Source organism: Melospiza georgiana, chromosome 26 (genome assembly GCF_028018845.1).
Source record: "Melospiza georgiana isolate bMelGeo1 chromosome 26, bMelGeo1.pri, whole genome shotgun sequence".
Taxonomy (NCBI): Eukaryota; Metazoa; Chordata; class Aves; order Passeriformes; family Passerellidae; genus Melospiza; species Melospiza georgiana.
The window spans coordinates 1,719,109-1,742,307 of NC_080455.1; the positions used below are offsets into that span (position 1 = coordinate 1,719,109).

The window sequence follows — 23,199 nt, forward strand, 5'->3', positions numbered from 1 at the left end:
CACACGAGGGCCAAACAGCTGAAGAGCAGCTCTGCAGAGAAGGACCTAAGGGCTCTGCCGGTGCCCGAGTTGAACCCGAGCCACTGCTGTGCCCCTGCCTGTCCTGGCCTGGTGAGGTGCAGGGACAGGAGCCTTCCCTGAGCACTGCGGAGGCCACGGCTGGCGAGCTGTGTCCAGCTGTGGGCTCCCCACTATGAGTGCCCATGGACACACCATGAAGAGTCCGGAGAACTGCAGACATGATGGAGGGACTGGGCATCTCCCATCAGGAAAGGCTGGGGCACCTGCCACTGCAGCCTGATGAAGGAAAGCTCGGGGGTTTCATAAATGTAGAGCAATACCTACCTAGGGGAGGTGTGAAGACAGAGCCAGGCTCTTCTCAGTAGTGCCTGGTGACAGGACAAGAGGCAATAGGCACAAAACGAAACACGGGAGGCTCCCTCGGAATATCAGGAAAGACTTTTTTACACAGAAGCTGCCGGAGCAGTGGCACAGGCTCATTAGAGAAATTACGGAGTCGCTATTCTTGGAGATATTCGGCAGCTGTCTGGGCAGCCGACTGCAGGGAACCGAGGAGGAAAGGGAAGGCTTGGCAGTGGCCAAAGCCTCGGTCACGCCGGCCGCGTCCCTCGCTCTGGTACCCGCCCGGCCGGGCCCCGGACCGGGGCTCGAACCCGCGCTCACGGGCGGGCTCAGACGTGCGCGCCGCCACGCGAGCCCGCGCGGGCGGGGCGGGCGGTGCCGGGAGAGCGGAAGTGAGGCGCGCGCGCCGGCAGCATGGCGGCCGCGCGCTGGTGGCGGCTGTGCGGGCGCTGGCGGCCTGCGGTCACCGGGCCCGCCCTGGGGCCCACGCGGCGCCGCCTCTGGGCCCCCGCCGCCGCCGTCCCGGCCCCGCTGGGCTCCGCGCCGCCGCCCCACGCCGCCTTCAGCGCCGGCCCGCGCTGGCACCAGCGCAGCCCTGGCGGTCTGTCGGGGGGAGACGCACTGGAAGGCGGCGGCGAGGACGGCGGCGGCGGTGGTGGCGGTGGCGGGGCGGACAGCGGCGGGGCCGGGCCGGTCATAACGGCGTTGACGCCGCTGCTCGTCCCTGAGCATTTCCCCAACGTCCCGCTCATCGCCGTGACGCGCAACCCCGTATTCCCGCGCTTCATCAAGATCATCGAGGTGAGCTGCCGCCGAGCCCTCGGTGGGAGGGGGGCTCTCGGAGGGGCCGCCAGGGCTGTAGGTGCTCTGGGCTGGCTCGCAGAGGGGCCGGAGGCGGCTCAGCCCAGCCTTGCGGCCTCGGGCGGGGGTCCCGGCGTGGTGTTACCCCAGGCCGTGCGAGGGTCACCGACCGAGCCCGCCGCTGGCGGCGCCGCATCTCCGGGCCGCTCTCTTTGCCTTGGCAGGTTCCTTGACCTGCAGAGCAAGGCAGCCTCGTGCGTGACCTCCGCGGGCAGCCGCTGCTCGGCCTTTGGCTCGAGCTCTGTACCGGGTCCTGTCGGGATAACGGTTTCCTTTGCGCCAGTCGAAGTTTCACAGTTATTGCGTCAGCAGCTCTGCTTCTAACAGAGAAGGTCGGCGATTCGCACATTATCTCTCGAAGTTCGCTGTCATTTTTGTGTTCTCTGCTGAAGGTTAAGCAAACGTGTCCTTGTTTCGGCGCCGTAGGTTGGTGTCAGAGCACCGAGACCCATGTTGGTGAAGGCAGCAAGCTGTAAGCTGCAAGGAAAAAGCAGGAATTCGGTGTAGAGCAGTACAGCTGCGGTGGGAGAGGTGTTGAGTGATGGGGATGGTAAACACCATTTCAGAGTCTGATCTTTTCCCTCTGCACCCCATAAAGATTTTAAGAGTTATGAATTATATCACTGATGTGTGACTTGAGCTTACAGGCCAGAAATACTTTTTCCTTCTTAAATGAAACCCAATCTGGAGCAAGTACTTTTATTTTTGTGCCTCTCTGGTATGTTACTAGTCTGATTTTGATGTAAATGTAGTATGAAATAAATCAATATTTTCTTGTTCCTGTAGTATTATTTAGCATAATGTTATTTCTACTATATATTTTTCTGCATATCCAAATCTAGTATGTGCAGCTTCTAGTGTCTTTATAGATGTGTTAGGGAAAGGAGAAGATTATATATTATTAAGAGCGTGTAGTCATACAAGACTTATGTACAGAAGTCGTCAGTTTCAATGCTTGGGTCAACAATGTCTCACAGAATTGTTAAATGTTTTCTCTTATCCTGTGAGTTCATTGTGCTGCAATTTTCCTGACAAGGTTGAGTCTCTACAGTGCCTATGGAATTACTAATTTTCTTCCTGTTAATGTCTCTGACATTGGTGAGCATGTTTTTCTAAACATTGTGCAGAATTAGAATAGCTGAGATAATAATAGGCCAGCAGTGGTGGTATTACTCGTGCTGTTCTGTCAGAACCATGCTAGTTGTTAGCAAAGCGTTGAGCAATGCACCTTATGTCCATCACTTTGAAGAGCAGGGTGACTCCATGCAACAGTAGAATTCACAATGAGTTATTTTCTTGGTCACTGAGGATTCAGCTTGTTGTGATTACAGTTCCAGTGGTGCTGGGAGATCTGCCAGGGACAAGTGTGTGGCATCTAGAGATCAGAGGGGAGGAAGAAGGTAAATTAGGAAGAAATACTGGCTGAAACTCAAGGCAGGAACTCGGATTTGTGGGTGTAGGAGAGGAATTGAGCAGAGAAGGCTTTGGAGAAGAGGATTTTAACTAGGGTTTTTGGGCAGAATTCAGGCCACTGATAGGGAAGGGTGAACTAGCTCCCCATCAGGAGCACAGAGCTAGGACGTGCAGGTATGGGAGGGGAAGGGAACAGTGATAGCAAAAGAAATTTATAAGATACTGTTCAAGTAACTTGGGTTTCTTGCTTGTAAGAGTTGGACAGATTAGGTCTAGTTCCTTCACCAGCCTTTGAGCTTGTCTTATCTTAACTGGGAAGTGAGTTGTTCAAAATACTTAAATTTCATGTTTCTCTACCTTTTTTCCCACTTCTATATTACTGTGCTCTAATGGAGACAAGAGTAGAACCATACAAGCTCCAGCTTCATAATTTAGTTGTAGGATGTCATCGTTCCTGGCCTTACAACCCTAGGAGTGCAAGGATACCAGAAAATCCACCTCTGATTGCATACCTGTTGTCCTAGGTGAAAAATAAGAAGCTGGTTGAACTGCTGAGGAGGAAAGTTCGTCTTGCCCAGCCTTATGCTGGTGTTTTTCTTAAAAAGGATGACAAGTAAGTTGTTTCTCTTGATCTTTTTAAAAAACACAGAAATAAGCTGTCCAGGTTGCATTTACACTAAAAGCTGTCATCCTAAATGCCCTGCTTTGGATAGCAGTGCAGAAATTGTGGCTGATCTTGGACCATCCTCATGCTATGAAGGTCTTTGTTGCCACCAGCAGCACTGCTGGGAGCTGCAGTCTTGGTTTAGAAAAGGGTGTGGTTTGGTAAGGAGATGAGCTGTCCAGATACTTGGGTGATTTGGAAGGGGGTTACATGGTGATAGCAATGGGGATTAAGTGTCTTTGCCCCAAAGTCAAGTTTAAAGTTCTGCAACCAGTGATTGTTTTTTTCTTTTTTAATCTGACCTGCTATCTCAAGTTTCTGAATATCTACTCCAATTTTTTTTGCTCAATAGCAATGAATCTGATGTGGTGGAGGATCTGAATGAAATATACCAAATGGGAACTTTTGTCCAGATTCATGAAATGCAGGATCTTGGAGACAAGTTGCGTATGATAGTCATGGGACACCGAAGGTTGGTTACTTTTACTTCACTGCATCTCACCAGACTGCTGTATAAACAGAGACATCAGTTTCACCACATACATGCATTTTTTCTACACAACTTGTGTATGGCAAGTTTTTGCTTTGTTACCATGCCATATCCTGAGAGTGCCAGGATATTCCATCTACTGTCACAATTGTGACAGGTTAGCTGCAAAACAAAAGAGACAGTGCATGTCATTGTCATATCAACTGTGATATGATGCAAGCAAACATTCATTAAGCTGACGGCTTAGTAATGGTGAAAAAAAATCTCTGGAATTAATTCAAGCCAGTATTTTTGCTTTAAAAAAGAAGGAGTGGAGGGGGGTCCAGAATTTTAATTATGTCTTGCCCCAGACATAATTTTGCCCCAGAACTGAAATGAGGAAAATATGATTATTGCTGAAAATCTAGTTTTAGCCATTTATGCTAGATATTTTTAACAAAGTTAATAAATTGTATTTTTAAAAGCATCAAATAAGTAATTTCCATTAGAAGGAAAAATACAAGGACAGAAACATGGCAGAAGAGACAGATCCAGGGTGAGTTTTGCTTTGAAGCATGGGGTTTTTTCCATCTCCTCACTTTTCTTCACTTGCATTTGTTCTGGACAGCAAAGAATGAGAAGTCCTGTCAGAGCTAAATTTATGTGAATTCACAAGTCAATTCCTTTTCAAATGAAATCTTAGACCTCTTGCTGCATTATCAAAGCACAGCCATATTTAAATGCATTTTGGAAATGAGCTACTGGTTTGGGGTTACTTGGAATAGAAATATTTCCCTATAACTCCGACGGGTTTGGTATTCCTAAGGTATAACTTGGGGATTGGTCTTTATATTTGATTGAGACATGGAGCACTGGTCAGTCATGTCCATAGGAACCACACTAGGTACCAGATTTGAGGAGCATTTATAGGGAAACACACAGAAAAGGAAACTCCTCTCTAAAAGCCAAAATAATGAAACATGGTGTCTTGCAAATGTGTGTCCTTTCTAAATTTTAGCTTGCTCAAGATACAGCTTAGTCTTTGTCCTTTTCATGCTGAAGAGCTGAAATCACATGTAATAGGGAAATAGATTGTTGCTGGTTTCTTTTGGCTTTCAGGATTCGTATAAACAAGCAACTAGAGGTTGAGCCTGAGGAACCTGAGAACAAACAAAAAATTAGAAGGAAACAAAAGCGATCTAAGAAGGAGCCTGAAGAGGAGACTGGAGCAAAGGACCAAGCTGTGGAGCTGGTACTAGATCCTGTGGCTGCTTCTTCAAAGGAAGTTCTCATGGTAGAAGTAGAGAATGTGGTTCATGAAGATTTTCAGATCACAGAAGAGGTTAAAGTAAGTGAATTAGTTTACAAGCTTGGACTTGTAGAATTGCACCTACGCTTCTTGCTTAAAAGGAGAAGTTCTAAAATCAGGCTCTAATGACACCTGCAGAAACTAGCACATATTCCCTTCTTCTCACAGTCACTGCACAAGGGGATTATATGAAAGTAAAGAATTTTCATTATAACAGCTCAGTTCCTTAAAACTGTTGACTTCAAAATGTTGCTGAATGAAGAGGCTGGTCTGTGCTTAAATCTGTGTGATGACCTCCATCAAACTAAGTGTTTCCTCAAAGGTGGCTTGGGTGTTCAGCCTGATTGTATCTTCTGGCCAAGAGCCAGTGGAGTTCTGTGCATGCAGAAAGCCAGCTTCTAGGCCTTGTTGCTTTTCCTGAGAGCAGGAATTGCCCCAGTACCAAGAACCATCACAGCCCACCACTGCAGTGAGTGGCTGGACTATATATTTGTGCTGAGATCTTCCCTATCCTTTTCCATTCTTTTGTGATTAGATTTTGTTGTGTTTATAGGCACTTACTGCAGAAATTGTTAAAACAATCCGGGACATCATTGCCTTGAACCCCTTGTACAGGTATGTCCTTCCCATGCTGCCCTGCTTTGGCAATAGCATGTTCTCAGACTGAAAGATGCTGACATTTTCTATACCACTTGCCTTTCTGTTATAATGAAGTAGAGATATTTGCTGAATTGTTACATAGACTTTTGGTTTGGAATGTAAACTCTGTCTGTTGTTGGAATCAAAGTTTTGAAAACCTGATGTCCAATTTAGAAACGACATAGAGTGATTAAGTCCTAAAGATCTGGATCTAAGTGAAACCCACTGCAATAAGCATCATGATCTGATCCATGTCTTATAAGCAGGATCAAAGTTTTGGAATCCTGGCCCAAAAAAATCCTACATAACTGTTTGGAGAGCATTTCAGATACTTAGTTTTATATATTGGTCATCATTCCTCTAACCAAGTGATTTATCTGTTTGTTACTGAGTATTGATACAGTCAAATTTCAAAAATAGTTTGCTATGAAACTGAGCTATGTTTCATTTTATTGCACTGTCATAACAAGTAAATTAGAATATTCCCTTTTGAGTGTAAATTTACACAGCATTTTGGGGTTCTTTACTTTTTGTTTTCAGAGAGTCTGTACTTCAGATGATGCAGGCTGGACAGCGTGTGGTAGATAACCCTATCTATCTGAGTGACATGGGTGCAGCCCTAACAGGGGCTGAGTCACATGAGCTTCAAGACATCTTGGAAGAAACCAGTGTAAGATGAAGTTTTTAACTCAAGCAATGTGAATGGAATCAGTACATCTGTTGGATGTCACCTTTTCTTTACCAGCCTCAGTACAGAAGAGACTTGAGTGCTACTTTTGATGATGTGTTCATATCAGTGACTAGATTCCTGTTGAAGGATTTAGTAGGTCATTAGTACTGATTTACTGTGGGTAAATCAGAGTGCTGTGCATCTTTGGCAGCGAATAATTTTCTTTGCATGCTGTGGAGTTCCTACATGTTGATGTTTCCATACCTGCAAGTGCTGTAAAGCTCCCCCAGACAACCTGTTGTTGGAGTTTTTTATTCTGCCTTTCTCTCTAGGACAGAGAAAGTATGTATATGTGTGTGAGTGTGTGTGTGTGTATATATATATATATACACACATTTATATATGTGTGTGTGTGTTACTTAACAAGGGTATCGCATCTCAGAACTCATTCTGTGTCTATTTTCTGCAGATTCCCAAACGGCTTTATAAAGCTCTTTCCCTTCTGAAAAAGGAGTATGAGCTGAGCAAACTTCAGCAGCGTCTTGGAAGAGAGGTAAGTTTCAGGAGTAACAAATACCTTGTGTGTATTTATATTGTGTCCACCACTAGAATGCTCAGTATGTGTATGTGCTCTAAAGGGTGCATTATTTAGATTTATGGTCTTCTATTCTTGTTTCATGCACATGGTAGAAGTAACAAGACATGAGGCTACAGCATCTGCTGTTAAATTGTGTCTAAGTTGTAATTTCATGCAAGCAGATAAATCTAGAGGTCTGCAGTTTACCAAGCATCAGTGCAACAATGTACAGCCTAATACTGTATGTAGCATGTAGTAATGTAAATTGCACAATGTTATTTCAAATTACCTTCTGCTAACGCTTGTGAACTGCAATAGTTTCTGTCTATTGTAAGAGTAAATCAGAATACAATAACTGCATCTAAATGGTAATGAAGTATGTGAAGTGCAAATATCTGAGAATATTGAGTCATGTTTTGTTTAACTCGCAGTAACTGGGGCTTTTAGAATTCATGCTAAGTGCAAAATGCCTTTGGACTGGGATTGGAATGTTTGGAGACTTCTTAAGTGAATTGAGCAGTTGCAGTCTGTGGGACCAGATATACATCCAAGGATGCTGAGAGGGCTTATCAATGTCATTATTTTGTTTTTTCACTCATCATTAAAGCACTGTGGTCATGGAAGAGGTTTCTGGGAAACAGAAAAAGGTAAATGCCATTCCCATCTCCAAGAAGGAGAATCAGGGAGACTGTAGGCATGTTAGCCTGCCCCCAACCCACGGGAAGATTATGGGGAAAATTCTCCAATAAGTCCCCGACAAGCACATGAAGAAGGACATGATTTGGAATGGCCAGATTTCCCAAAAGCAAACTGCCTAATTGTCTTCTCTTATGAGAAGGCCCAGAACACAGAAAGGAAACATGGTTTAATGGTGTGCTTGGCAGTGCTAGGTTAATCGTTGGACTCAATGATCTCAGAGGTCTTTTCCTACCTAAATGATTCTAGGATTCTAGCAATGATTGTTGTATATCTTGACATTTGCATGGCCTTTGCTGAGGTCAGCTGTAATAGTAGTCTGACTGAATTGGGATGTTACAGACTGGAAGTATGTAGTATGAGGTTGGTGAAAAAAATTGGCTAGACTAATGGGCAGAAATGGTTGTGATCAACGTGGTAACTTCAGCCAGCTACTAGTGCTATCCCCTCGGGGAGTCAGTACGAACCTACTTAAGTTCTGCCAAGAGAAATTCATAGTCCCAGACCAGGCCTGGAATAATCAGGGTAGAAAATAGCTATACAGGAAAGGATTTTGGAGCCCTGATGTGGGGGAAGCTGACCATGAATTAGTAGAATTAGTAGAGGAAGGCCAACTGCCAACTGCCTACTGGGCTTCAGTTGCCCCGTGTAGGCAGCAGGTGGAGAGTAGTGGTTAGCCCTCTCTGTTTGGTACTAAGGTGATCACATCTGGATTACTCTGCCCAGCTTTTGGTCTCCCCAACACAAACAGAACATTGAAGCACTGAATCAGGGCCAGTGAAGGCCACCAAGATATGGAGGGTGCTAGAATATGTTATTAAGTCACTTCTTGTGTTAGAATACACTGCAGATGAGTTCCAAGTAGTATTTTCAGTTGCTGGGAATGTCATAACTGGGAAGTATTTGGAAGAGTTTGAGGTTAGATGGGCTCTACCAGGAACACATTAGTTACTGTATTTGTTGCTTTGTCTAGGTTGAGGAGAAGATCAAGCAAACACATCGCAAGTATCTTCTTCAAGAGCAGTTAAAGATCATTAAGAAGGAACTAGGTCTGGAAAAGGAGGACAAGGATGCTATAGAAGAGAAATTCCGTGAGCGACTAAAGGAGCTGGTAGTGCCAAAACATGTCATGGATGTGATTGATGAAGAGTTGAACAAGTTGGGCTTGTTGGATAATCACTCCTCAGAATTCAAGTGAGTGCCTGGCCATGTCATGTTGTCAGGGTTCGTTGGGAGAGTGAAACATCAGTGCAGTTCTGTTAAGCACTTACCTTAGTCCCTCCCTGCCCCTCTGTTCTCTGTAGCATGTCATTGCATTATAGTATTTTTTCTCCAAATTGTCTGTGTTTACTTATGTAGTCTACCTCTTTTGATCATTTTAGGTCTTCTGTCTTCTCTTGCAGTCTGATGCTAGAGATACAAAATGTGCAGTTAGTTCCTCATGAAGTGTGCAGTGATTATTTTTCTGCCCTGTTATGGCTCTTCTTTCTTGTACTTTGGTGTCTTCAGTAGATGTGAGAGAAGCTGATACGTGTCATTGGCTACCTGAGATGGTCCCTGAAGTATTGGGGCAGGGTTGGAATTGCTCAGGAGTGAATGAATAGTTTGTAATATGTGTTCTGTGATGGGAATTGTCAGAAACTGAGGTTGAAGTGAACATTTCTCGTCTGTTGAGTCAGGGTGTGCTATATTATACAGCAGTTGCTGTACTCATCAGCTCTCTTAATGTTCTGGGTCTCTGCTTTTAAAAGTATCTTTTACAGAGTAAAAGACTGTTTAAGGGCAAGCATGCCTTTGGATGAGCAGCATCTTGGCCATCATAGAAAAGACATACTCGGCTTCACAGGCAGCATTAGTACCTTTCCCTTTCCTTCAGAGTTGTAACAGTGGTTGCAAATTTGCAAAGCAAGTACTTGGGAGAAAAAAGCCAAAGCTCTGGTGGCATGGCAGTTGTCCTCAGGTGGATCCTGAGCTCAGACAGCCCGGCTGTGCTTCCCTGTGTCTATGACTGTGCACAATTTGATAGTTACTGCATTGTGCAGACCTTCCTGTAGACTTGAATTCCTGATCTAAGTACATAGTTTTAGAACAGTGAGTAGTGGTTGTCGTAGCAGAGTGCTGTGTTCTCTTCAGTTTGTTTATGCTGATTATCTCTACTGTTAACTTCCATACTGGCATCATTTTCCTCATCTTAAATCTCTCTCTGTGGTGTTGGAGATTCTTTATTTCAGAAAAGCAAAAGCTGTGAAAAAAAGCTTTGTTTTTTGGTTGTTTTTTTTTTGTGGGAGGAAGTTAAAGACTGTGAAAAAAGTTAGCAGTGACAGCCCAAATAGTGATGGCTCTTTTCCATGAGTAGTTTATATCCCACTTGTTCTGGATGAGGTTGTTTTGGAAGGTGGTGGGGGAAGACATGAGCTGGTCGATCACTCTCATTTGTGTGTTTCTGTCAGTGTTACACGGAACTATTTGGACTGGCTGACATCCATCCCATGGGGTAAGTGTAGTGAGGAGAACCTGGAGCTGGCTAGAGCCCGAGCAGTTCTGGAGGAGGATCACTATGGAATGGATGACGTCAAGAAGCGAATTCTGGTAAGGCAGGAGTAGGCACTGTGTCCCATTTCACATTGCTTAACATCAAGCATTTTGGATGTGTTTTAGATTGCAGTTGCCATTTAATTGGTGTTAATTCATGCATCAAACAGAAAGTTGCATGAAAGATCTAAGTGTTCTGGTTATCAGTGCTTAATTACTTGTGGCAGTGAAGGTCGCATTCTCATTTCAAACTGCAGTATTCTGGTTTGCACTAAATGCTGGGCAAGAAATAACTTGTACAGTTATTTCTTCGCTGTAAATGTATAATCAGTTGAGGTTTCAGTTTTGAACTGTGGTCTTTTGATTCCTCACCTGTTTGGTGTCACTTGAGGGTTGTCTGTCACAGAAGTGTGAAATAAGACAAGCTTAACTTAGCGCATGGGAGTGGTACAGTAGGAAATGCTCACATGTAGCTTGAGAGAATCAGGTGAGAACAAGAGAAGCTGGGAGAAGAACTTAAATTCTGTCTTCTCACTACAAGGCAGTGAGAGAGACTGCTTCTTCTGGTGAGATTGATACAGAGCACAGAACCTTGGTAGGGGACAACCAAGCATATAAATAACCAGAGGCAAAACAGATGCATCAGTGTCCTGACTTAGCCTCTCCCCTTGCCTTCCCCCAAGTCCTTTGAGAACCAGTTTCATTTTGTAATCACTGCTTGACCTGATAAACAAATGTGTTTTGGTGTTGCTGATGTTCCCTTCTGTTCACTGCTGGTGCTTTATCTGTTCTACAGGAATTTATTGCCGTCAGCCAGCTGCGAGGATCCACCCAGGGGAAGATTTTGTGTTTTTATGGTCCCCCCGGAGTCGGCAAAACCAGTATTGCTCGCTCCATTGCCAGAGCCCTAAACAGAGAGTACTTCCGCTTCAGTGTTGGAGGGATGACTGATGTTGCAGAAATAAAAGGACACAGGTCAGTGTAACTTGAGAAATATCTCTATCCAGCAGTTTTTTACTAAAGTAAATAGGAATCTAACTGAAGTTGGACAATGTATGTAATTCTCATCTCTGTTCTGCCAACCCTTGCTGACAGGAGTTGAGATACAGAAGGAGGTGAAAAAGATAACAAAGGGTGGAGTTTGGAAGATAATTATATTTATGCTTTTAAGTGCAGTTGCTCCCTGTTTCTTGTGTATTCTCAGTTTTGACAAGCTGAGTGAGCTACCCAGAACCATTGGAGTTTCTGTAGATGTCAGAAGTAGAGAATGGTGACAATTTAAACAGGGTCATTCACATGTGTGTTCAGATGTGATTGAGACTTGCTTTCCAAATAATCAGGATGGAGATGATGCATGAGGAAAACCTGGAAACAAGAATATTCATGGGGATAACAAGAAGTGAATGAAAAATCGGTAGATTCATGGAGAAAACAAGAAGTTAATAAAAAATGGGTAGATCTGATCCTTCCATAGGTTTATATTCCTTCCACATACAAAAAATCCTTGAATGGTTGGGATTGAAAGTGACCTCTGGAGATCGTCTAGACCATTTTCCTGCTAAAGCAGGGGTGAAGGCAGAAGTGCTTAACACCTTCTTTGCCTCAGTCTTTAGTGGAAATATGGCTTGTCTTCAGGACAGCTGTCCTCCTGGGTAGGTAGATGGTGTCAGGGAGCAGAATGGGCCCCCTGTTATCCAGGAGGAGGCTGTCAGAGAACTGCTGAGCTGCTTGGATGTTCATAGATCTATGGGACCAGATGGGATCCACCTCATGGTGATGAGAAGCTGGCAGATGAGCTTGCAAAGGCACTCTCCATCATTTACCAACAGTCCTGGCTCACTGGGGAGGTTCCAGATGACTGGAAGCTGCCTAATGTGATGCCCATGTACAACAAGGGTGGGAAGGAGGATCCTGGTAATTATAGGCCAGTCAGTCTGACCTCAGTATTCGGTAAGATAATAGAACAGTTTATATTGAGTGTCATCACACAGCACTTACACGATGGCCAGGGTATCAGAGCCAGTCAGCAGGGGTTTAGGAGGGGTAGGTCATGTTTGACCAACCTGATCTCCTTTTATGACTAAGTAACCCACCTGATGGATGCAGGAAAAGCTATGGATGTTGTCTGGAAAGGCTGTGGATGTTGTGTATCTGGGCTCCAGCAAGGCCTTTGGCACTGTCTCCCACAGCAGACTCCTGCAAAAGCTGCAGCCCAGGGCTGGGACAGGAGCACTCTGTGCTGGGCTCAGAACTGGCTGCATGGCTGGCCCAGGGAGGGATGGTGAATGCTGCTGTATCCAGCTGGCAGCCAGGCACCAGTGCTGTCCCTCAGGGCTCCTTGGGAGGGCCAGTTCTGTTCAATATTTTTATTGACCAGATGGATGAGGGGATTGAGGCTTTTATTAGTAAATCTGCAGATGACACTAACCTGGGAAGGTGTGTCCATCTGTTAGAAGGTAGGAGATCTCTGCAGGGAGACCTGGAACAGTTGGAGGGATGGGTGGAGTCCAGTGAGATGATGTTTAATACGTCCAAGTGCCAAGTTCTGCATTTTGGCCTCAATAACTCCCTGCAACATTATAGGCTGGGGACAGAGGGGCTGGATAGTGCCCAGGCAGAAAGGGACCTGGGGGTACTGGTTGACAGCCAACTGAACATGAGCCAGTAGTGTGCCCTGGTGGCCAAGAAGGCCAATGGCTCCTGGCCAGTATCAGGAATAGTGTGGCCAGCAGAACCAGGGAGGTCATTCTTCCCCTGTACTCAGCACTGGTGAGGCCAAACCTTGAGTGCTGTGTCCAGTGCTGGGCCCCTCAGTTTAGGAAGAATGTTGAAATTCTTTAGTGCATCCAGAGAAGGGCAACGAGGCTGGTGAGGGGCTTGGAACACAAGCCCTGTGAGAAACGCCTGAGGGAGCTGGGGTTGCTTAGCCTGGAGAAAAGGAGACTCAGAGGTGACCTTATCACTCTCTACAGCTTCCTGAAAGGTGGTTATAGTCAGGTGGGGGTTGGTCTCTTTCACCAGGCAGCAGCTGATGGAACCAGAGGACACAGTCTCCAGGTGCGCCAAGGGAAATTTAGGTTTGATATTAGGAAAAAGTTTTTTACAGAAAGAGTGATAAAGTTCTGGAATGGCCTGCCCAGGATGGGGTGACCATCCCTGGATGTGTATAAAAGAGGACTGGATGTGGCACTCAGTGCCATGGTTTAGTTGAGGTGTTGGGGCTGGGTTGGACTTGATGAACTTTAAGGTCTCTTCCAACCTAGTGATTCTGTGTAAAGCAGGTTCAGCTACAGCAGGTTACACAGGATTGTGTCCAGACAAGTTTCAAACGTCTCCAGAGATACAGATCCCACAGCCTCTCTGGGCAGCCTGTTCCAGGGCTCTGCCCCCCTCAATGTACAGATGTTTCCCCTCGTATTCAGGCGGAATGTCCTGTGTTTCAGTTTGTGCCCATTAGCCTGTGTCCTGTCACTGGGCACGACTGGCAAGAGTCTGGTCCTGTCCTCTTGACACTCACCCTTCAGATATTTTTACACCTTGATAAGATCCCCTTTCGGTCATCTGAAGGCTAAACAGTCCCAGCTCCCTCAGCCTTACCCATGAGAGATGCTCCAGTCCCCTAATCACCTTCACAGCACTCCACTGGACTCTCCCCAGCAGTTCCTTGTCTTTCTTGAACTCCTAAGTCCAGAACTGAGCACAACACTCCAGGTGTGGCCTCACCAGAGTAGAGGGTCTGCAACTGAACATAAAATCAGCGGTGTTTTCAAACCAGTAAGAATGGCCACTCTGCAAAGTAAATTGAACCTGCAGGGCTCTGCCTTACCCAGAAGCAGAGAAAAATATTTTCTATGTTTTTCAGTTCTCTGTTCTGTGCCTCTTGACCTTCACTCTGTTGTTACCCTCTTTGCTTCTGCTTGTTTCTGGATACCAGAAACAATCTCTAGCAGGAAGGTTTTATTTTGCTATTAGCAATTTGTTCCTTTAGTATCTTTTGATTTACACTGGTCTTTTTGTCCCTATCAAGCGAGGAAGCAAAATGTTACTTCCTTTAACATTTCTTTCCCAAAACCTATGAAAAATCAAACATCTCTATTCTCAGCCTAACCCCTTTGCTTTTCTCTAATTGAGAAGTGGTTTAAACTAAAGATAAAAACTGTAGTCCAGGAGTGTTTTGCCAAAATTCATGTCAGTTCTTTACTAGAAACAGATTAGGTGGGTTTTGATGCTTAATATGGTGATGGAGAATGCTTTTGGAAATGTTGAAGAAATAAAGACTTGTTTCCCAACAGGATATACTTGTTCTGTCAGCTGTGTGATGTATGCTCTGATATATGCTGTGGTTTTCAGTGGTTCCCTAAATACAATCTCTGGTAAAACAGGAGGACATACGTTGGAGCAATGCCAGGAAAAATCATCCAGTGTCTGAAGAAGACCAAGACAGAGAATCCACTTATACTGATTGATGAGGTGAAGTATTTGGTCTTTCTTCTAAGTTTTGCTCTTAAAGACTTGTATCAATTTGTGATCCCCAGAGAAAAGGTGAAGCAGTAACTCTCTTAAAAATCCCAGGTTCTTTCTGTTCATATGAGGCTGGGCTTTTAAGTTCTCTGGGTGACACTGGTACCTTAGATGCTTTTTCTCTCCTTATAGCAGACTCCAGCTTTAAAATTCTAGTTGTGTCCTTCTGATTAAATTATAGCTGTTTGGATCATAATGGACCTGGCTGGATATTCAGAGTTTCCGTAGTTCTTGTGTTTCCTTCATAGGTGTGAGCACATCACTGTGCACAAATCCACTGTTGCCTGTGTGATTATTAGCAAGAGTCACTCTCAGTAGGTCTAAAGCAGGACTCCAAGGAATAAGATGCTTACAGACAATTTGTGGTCTGATTTGAGAATAAATGAGTCAGGGTACCAGCCTAATGCTTGGTCAAAAAGCAAATAAATACAGGATATAATAGCAGGTGTTCAGAATAGAGTCAAGGTATGGCCTTCTTGTGTGCCATACCTGGGAAGGACCAACAGCAGATGTAGCCTCAGGTCTCTTCACAGAGAGCAGCAGGCACAACTCTGTCCCAGGATTTTTCCTGGGAAAGGCAGGGAGAAGTTCAGAGAAGAAGAGATAACAATTCTTATCTCTACCTTGCTGCACCTGTGGTTTGGCACATGTGGAATGTGTTATGAAGATTGTTTACTGAAAGGAGTTTGTTAATTGGATTCTGCTGATGATTGTTTGGATTGATTGGCCAATTGGGTCAAAGCTGTCTCCAGACAATCTCCAGACAGTCACAGGTTTTTCTGTAGAATCTTTTCAGTATAGTATCCTTTAGTATAGTATCTCTTTAGTATATAATTTAGTATATAGCATTAGTGTAATGTAGTATAGCTTAATAAAGCATTTGTTCAGCCTCCTGAATCATGAAGTCAGAGCACATTATTCCCTGGCTGGGGGATGGCCTGTTTCTGCAATAAGCAGGTTCTTGGGAGGAATGGTATGTGGGACCAATAAACTGTCATCTGTTGCAGCATGATCTAACCAATGAGCATGGTGATTTGAAAGGTAATGGAACCTGTAGGTTATGGTACTTGACTGGTGTTGGCCAGAAGCCCTGCCTTGGCTGTAGCAGTGAATTTCATTAAGGCCATCCAGTTAATGCTACTCGTAAGGGAAAAGAAGCAGCAGCCCTGTTTGTATCCTCAGAAGGAAAGTTCACAGTGCTAGATGAGCCGATGACCTTGGCCATGGCCCTGGGCAGCTGGCTCTAGTGGCCCTACTTGAGCTGTGGGCTTGTTCAAGATGACTTTGGCAAGTCCCCATGAGCCTCAATCAACTTATGACTGACAACAGCCCCAGTCACTAATGTGGCTCTGCTTGAATAGCTGTGTGTAGGCTTTTTGCACCTTGGGCAGAGTAAGGAGTGTGTCTGCACTTGCATATTAGGGAAGTGGTGTAAGCTAGCACTCTAGTCCTCTCACTGTGGAATATGTGTTCTGGTCTGTGCCTATAGCTTATCTCAGTTTAACAAGTAGTAGCCCACTAGTAGTAGTGCTTTTTATTGTATGCACATTGCCTGAAACTTCATAGTGATTTTCTGCAACATTCAAAAGTCCTGTGTCTTCTCAGGCATGTCATGTGCTCACACAGGAAGATAGTGGGGACTTGGATGAGTGCACAGAAAAGTGGTAGACTGGTATTGGATGTTAATGAACACTCATGAACATTTTCAGATGGAGCCTTGAAAAAAATCTTGCTTGAGAATTTATCATTGTAGGAAGCTTCTTAGAGTATTAAATTCTTTTCTCCCACAGGTAGATAAAATAGGAAGAGGCTATCAAGGGGATCCATCCTCAGCCCTTCTAGAACTATTGGATCCAGAACAGAACTCTAACTTCTTGGATCATTATCTTGATGTTCCTGTGGATTTGTCAAAGGTATTTCTCTTTTCTGCAGAGATTGTAGAGCCAGAATGTCTGAATGTGTTTCAATGCACAGATTTCCTGTCCATGAAAAGATGCTGACATTCCATTGGAAAATCAGATGGAACATAAATGGTACACAGCTGTCTCTGTAGGAGTTGGTTTTAACTGAAGTGTCTGTACATGAAAGAACATTATCACCCACATATGTCCTGTAGCCCTAACTCCCTGTAAAGCCAGGGACAAACAGATGTGTGGTTTCCACTAGAAAAGGCAGAAGTTTTCCTTTACATGATGATTGGCAGAGCTGCTGTCAAGGGAGGTGGCCTAATGCTGTGAAACTTTTGAAATTGGTCATCTTTGCATACTGTTGCACATTTTGTGCAGCTGACATAAATTACAGAATTGACATATTAGGAATAGGTATAGATAATTGGGTCATTCTGAGCTAATTTCCTAGAAGGTAGAAAGAACTTCTGAGTGAGATCTAGATCTCCCATTTTCTGGTCCCTATCAAACCATTCCAATTTCCCAGTTTGTGCATTGTGTATTTCTAAACATTTATTTTGGGGGTATGGAACATGCTAGTACATAATTCTAAAATCCAGACTTTGATTAAAAACTAATTCCACAGATAGGGTGATCTTGCTCTTCTCTTCAGAGAAACGCAGAACTTAGTAACTAGTACTTGAGGTAAAGCAACTGGTTAATGAAAGTTCTTAACAGGATCTTTTAATGCTTCCAGGTACTTTTTATTTGTACTGCTAATGTAACAGAAACCATTCCAGAGCCACTGCGGGATAGAATGGAAGTGATCAATGTGTCAGGATATGTAGCAGAAGAGAAACTTGCAATTGCAGAGGTAAGGGAAATCACTGTTGTGCTTTATGTGAATTGTATCTGGTAGATTTTTTTTGGTAGATTAAGGCTTACATATTTACATCCTACTATGTCCAGAAAAATTAGGCACATGGTATTTTGGACAGAGTTCCTTTGATTTGAACACATAGTTAAAGTAACTCCAGTGTGCCATAGGCTGTGGACACCAGAAAGCAGCATTGAGCTAACAGCAGAAAGTTGAGTGAATTGGAACCACTAGGCTTTTGTCACAGATACTAAGAGAAGGATGTGGGGGATTATTTCTTTCAGAGATACTTGGTCCCTCAAGCACGAGTTCTCTGTGGCTTGGATGAAAACAAAGCTCAAATCACATCAGATGTCCTGACTGTTCTCATCAAGCAGTACTGCAGAGAGAGTGGGGTGAGGAATCTGCAGAAACAAGTAGAAAAGGTGAGGGGAAGTTATGTGTAACTGTTACCACTGTGCATCAGCCTTCTCAGCTTTTTTACAGAGATAAATTACTGTCTCGCCCAGGTATTGAGGAAATCTGCCTATAAAATTGTGAGTGGAGAAGCAAAGATGGTCCAAGTAACACCTGAAAACCTGCAGGATTTTGTAGGAAAGCCCATCTTCACTGTGGATCGCATGTATGAAACCACTCCCCCAGGAGTGGTGATGGGTCTGGCCTGGACAGCTATGGGTGAGACAAAATTAATTTTGGGTTAATGCCTACATTTCTGTGTAATTTTCAAAAGTTGAATGTAATAGTCAAACAGAACTGAATCCAGTGATGTTATTCTACAGGCATCAGTAAAAGGAATTGCCTTTGGCCTTTGAGTCCTGAATACTACTTCCTTAAAGAAAGGAGCCTTTCTTTTGCCCTTACCCAGGCTCATCTTAGCTTAGGGCCAGCATGTTTTCTCTTCAAGCTCCATACCCCGTACAAATGATGTACATTAGGAACATCAGCAGCAGGAGGTGCCACTGTGAGACACGGGACATAGCACAGCTGAAGAACGCCGTGTCTCGTCAGTGATGTGCAACACTGACTTGACCTCTGGTGTTGAGGGCAGGTGTAGGTGTTCCAGCGCTCTGTGGAGTGGGGGCAGTGGGCTACTACCATTCATTGCATTACTCCCCTAGTAACCTGTGGGCTTATGTGCTCTACAGGATGGAAATACAGCACACAGCAAAGGAAATGACCTCTTCATACTCAAATTGACCTTGGGTAGAATTCAAGTAGTTAAGAGGGAAATTATCAGTGAAGAAGGTAAATAGATACATGGCACTGGAGAACTGAAGAATTGAAGTGGCTAAAAGTGTTCTGTGAACTCAGCTTACTCTCTGGAGGAAACAAAGAACATGAAACCATTATAAGAACTTGGTTTTTTCCATTAAGTAGGGATTGCATCTGTGTTCCTAGAAGGTGAAGTCCAAAAAAGCAATGAATGGAGACTGTTGAGATTTCTAGCTGGCCTTCTTGAAGGTATTTAAGGAACAGGTTTCAGCTGCTCTTTACTCAAGGGCTAGTGTCTCATCAGAGAGCAACAGTTCCAAATGCCTGACATAGCTTCTGCATCACCAAAACCTTCTAGTTTAATTTGCCTTCAACTTTTTTCAGATGTTGTTTTTCTTTTTTTAGGAGGTTCCACTCTGTTTATTGAAACATCCCTGAGGCGACCCAAAGACAAGGAAAACAAGGATGGGTCACTTGAAGTAACAGGGCAACTGGGAGATGTAATGAAAGAGAGTGCCAAAATTGCTTACACATTTGCAAGAGCCTTTCTGATGCAGAAGGAGCCCAAGAATGATTTTCTTATATCTTCTCATATCCACTTGCATGTGCCAGAGGTAAACTGATGCAGAGTTCACAGAGCATGTACAGCAACCCGACTGGTTTGCTACCTTAGATGTAAAGCTGGAAGGTGCTTCATTTGTCCATATGTTGTGCAGAATGCCCTCTTCTAGCAGTAAAACCAAGGAATGAAGACATTTTCTTCAGGCTCCTGTGAAGGTCTTCTTATGAGCCATGTTTCCATTCCTTTCTACAGCAAGCATGTGGCAAGAATACAGGGGCTTGGATAATTTTCTAAAGAAACCTTAGCTTTTGTTGCAGCTGTTGGCCCTGTTGTGCAGGTGGGGAAACCATGACATAACATAGAGATAAGTGATTGGGATAAATGCTTGGATGAAGTTACAAAGACATCAAAGTTTAGGTCTCTGTGTTACCAGGCCTTCTTAAAGGCTTCAAGTCATTTACACATATTTGGAAATACTATTCCTGATCTCCGTGCCGTGCTTCTAGTACATGTAATGGCACTGGTTGCTTTGTCCAATATTTGGGGCTGAAAATAAACGCCCACAGTGCTCAATGGCTCACATGCTGTGTAACAAGCTTTGGGCAGATGCTTTACTGAAGACAGATTTTGAGCTGTGATTGTGCCCCAGCTTTACTTCTGGATTAATGAGTGCTCTGTGTGCAATATCTTAATTGCAGCTTGCTCTGGGTTTGTCCAGGTACACATTGTTGTCTGTGAATTCATTCCCCAAAAGATGAGAAAACAGCAGACATGATCTCTGTCTCTACTCCCTCTCAAACATTGATTTCTTCTGTTCTTACTACAAAGAGGTTTGATCTCAAATAAATCCAGACTGTTACTAGTTCAGGCCTGGATTTTGTGGGGCTTTACATACTGATCTTTTCTGCCTTGAATGATTTTTGATGTTGTCCTCCACTAGTTTGTTACTTTTGACACTCTCCCCGTGTGATGTTAGACTTGGGTCTAACAAAGAGCTTCAAATTGTTTGTGCTCTTTTTTCCACTGATGTTGCTTACTCAAAGACCTGAGCTCCGTGAGTATGGTGGTGGCATCAGGCCAGAAACCACATTTGTGAACTCATTTGTGGATTATTTCTCATGAATAAGGTGAGGAATGTCACAGTTGTTAATATATCAGCCAATTCAAATAGCAGGATTCCATCACACACACACACAAAAAACTTTATGAGGCTTCATGAAATTTGACAACGTTAAAACAAGGACAAGAGTATGTCTGACTCTGCTGCTTCTTGAATGAGCAGGGGAGTTGTGCTTTGTTTTTTTTTAAACAGGGAGCAACCCCGAAGGATGGACCAAGCGCAGGATGTACCATAGTAACAGCTTTGCTGTCCCTGGCCATGAATTGCCCAGTGAGGCAGAATGTAGCCATGACTGGAGAAGTGTCATTGACTGGAAAAATTCTTCCTGTTGGTGGAATCAAGGAGAAGACTATTGCAGTAAGAGCTCTTCTCTCATCTCTGTGCATTGTCCACAGCAGAGCCCTGGGTTGGACTCCGTGGGGACAGGGACAGCCAGGGAGGGATTGCTCCTTGAACTGGAAGAGGCAGATTTCATTCCATATACAGGTTGGAAAAGTGTGGGATCTTGGTTGTGTCCCTGGTTGTGAGGAAAGGGATGGGACCCCAGGCTTTGTGCCAAGGCATGTATGTTAGCCTAGCTCAATTCCACCTACACTGGCAGAATTGAAGGTGACTGACAGCTTTAACTGGCTGTCAGAGCTGTCTGCTCTATCACACTAGTACAGTTCAATCCCCAGTGCTGTGCTGAATTGCTTGTTTCAGGAGGGCATCCAGTGGAGCTTTGACAGCATCTCTAAGTAACATTCTTAAAATCAAGGCTCTGTTCCCTAATTCCAGTGTGAATTTGTTTGAAATTTTATACAGATATCTTAGATAAGAGGGACTTAGATTTAGTATTTGTAGTTTTGGTTTAATCTGTTTTGTTTTCAGAATTTCTTTCCAAGCGTTCAGGCTCTCTCGCTACTTTTCACCTGCAGAATTCTGGCCTACATAAGCCTTGCACCACACTTTTTTCAGTCAAGAGTGTTATTAGGTCTTCCTCCATTGAGCTGGGGCTTCACATCAGTGTTCTGTCACCAGATATAATTGGGCTACAGCTTTGTACAGTGTGATTTCTTTTCCTTGTATGACTTTAAAACGAGTAGTTGTTTGTAATAGTCAGTACAGGACTAACCTGTGCTACGGCACTGACTGGCTGCACTTGCAGGAGTGAGTGGCCACAGGCCTGAACACAGGATCACCCCTAAAGCAATGGGTACAAACCTGTTCTGGGAGGAGCAGCTCTACTTTCTGTGCTCCTTCCAGGGAAGGTGTCTCTATGAAAAGGTTCTGTAGAATTTTACTAAGGGTATTGATGGGGTAGGTTGGTTTGACAAGCTGCTTCTAACTTCGCTTTCATCCAAGGCTTTATTGTCACCCAAGCTGGAACAGAAACTTAGAACTCTGTGAAATAGTATGAATGTTCTGAACAATCCCCTGAGCTGCTGACATAGTCCAGCTAAAATGCCTCCCCTCCTGATCTGTCCCTGCAGCTGAGATGGCACTGGAGACTGTGTTTTGAGGCTTGAGGGGGGGATCTAGAACATGCTTCACCCTGGTGATACCTGTCACGAATGCCCTTGGTGCTCTCCATAGAAGAGAGTAAAGCTGGATCATGCTCCAGAATAACTGCTCTTGCTTTCAGAAATGGGGATGGGTGTTTCTGGTACATGGAAGGATTCCTAGGACTCAACAGACCAACTTTTTCTCCCCACAGGCAAAGAGGGCAGGTGTTACCTGCATCATTCTGCCATCAGAGAACAAAAAGGATTATTATGACCTTGCTGGATTCATTACAGAAGGACTGGAAGTGCATTTTGTGGAGCACTACACAGAGGTATTTGATATAGCATTTTCACGGCTGGATCTCACTGGAGGATGACATGTGGTGCCCTTGATGGCTGGAAGGTGTTCTGTCCCCAAGCACTCGCCCCCCCCCACCTAGAGATGGGTGGCATGGGGCAATCCTGAAGTGGGACATGAAGCTATTGCTGCTGCGCAGCTGCCAAAATGAATTATGGCTCTGCTAGAATAAAGGATTTCTCAGTCTTTAATACTGAATTATGATCCACAATAAAGGATTTCCAATTTTGCCAGAGGAACGGGCATATTATAAGACCATAGTCTGGTCTTTTCTCATTGAAGATGTTTCAGCTATTTCACTGTAAATTTCTGTATGACTTGTGGGAAAGGACTGAACAGTACACCCAGAGCTAGGCTGATGTACAGCGGTTATTCCTGATGTGGTAGAAGGCAAGTTAGCTCTCACCTGTCTCTATTTAAAAGCCCGGGCTGGGCTGAAAGGACACTGAAATCCTAAGACAGTTCAGCACAGCTACTACAGTCAGCTGATAAAGGGACATGGTTCTCTAGGTTCAGTCACCAGGTCAATACCACCAGAAAGAACTCCAGGCTAAAGAGGGCAGACCAGCAACATGCTCAGCATCACCAGTCAGCAGCACTGTGCTGCACCACTGAGGGCCTGTGCCCCTCTGCAACAGCTGTGTCATATTCAGGGAGCGAGAAAAGGAATTAAATGTCTTGACTGTTATACATTAGTAAACACAGGCTTGGGGGCTGGAGAAATTGAATACTTCATCTTACAATGAACTCTTAAGAAAAAGAAAAAGGTGTTCTGAGCCAAGAACAGCTCTTGTCATCTCAGCAAGGGAGCCCTTAGGGGACAATAAAGAATCCAGCTACTGAAGTCCAGGGAGCTCTTGCTGACTCCAGGTGTCTTGACTTCTTGCTATCACACTGCAAAACACAGGCCTGAACAGAGGGTACAAGAGGAAACACAGGAGCAGGGTAAGCTGCATAAGGAATGGGCTGATGTGCCCTGCGGAAGA

General features: G+C 44.4%; 1 protein-coding gene across 1 annotated transcript; it reads left to right on the forward strand.

Annotated features, from left to right (window-relative positions):
* The first annotated feature begins 958 nt into the window (after positions 1-958).
* LONP1 (lon peptidase 1, mitochondrial) lies at positions 959-22,974 on the forward strand. The gene is made up of 18 exons (XM_058040911.1): positions 959-1,164; positions 3,162-3,250; positions 3,654-3,773; positions 4,890-5,118; positions 5,633-5,694; positions 6,259-6,388; positions 6,858-6,941; positions 8,635-8,855; positions 10,112-10,250; positions 10,990-11,168; positions 14,576-14,663; positions 16,505-16,627; positions 17,358-17,474; positions 17,762-17,902; positions 17,987-18,152; positions 19,095-19,303; positions 20,564-20,728; positions 22,068-22,974. Exons 3-18 carry the CDS (start codon positions 3,697-3,699, stop codon positions 22,230-22,232), a joined length of 2,295 nt encoding a protein of 764 aa, XP_057896894.1. The 5' UTR covers positions 959-1,164; positions 3,162-3,250; positions 3,654-3,696; the 3' UTR covers positions 22,233-22,974.
* The last annotated feature ends 225 nt before the right edge of the window (positions 22,975-23,199 follow it).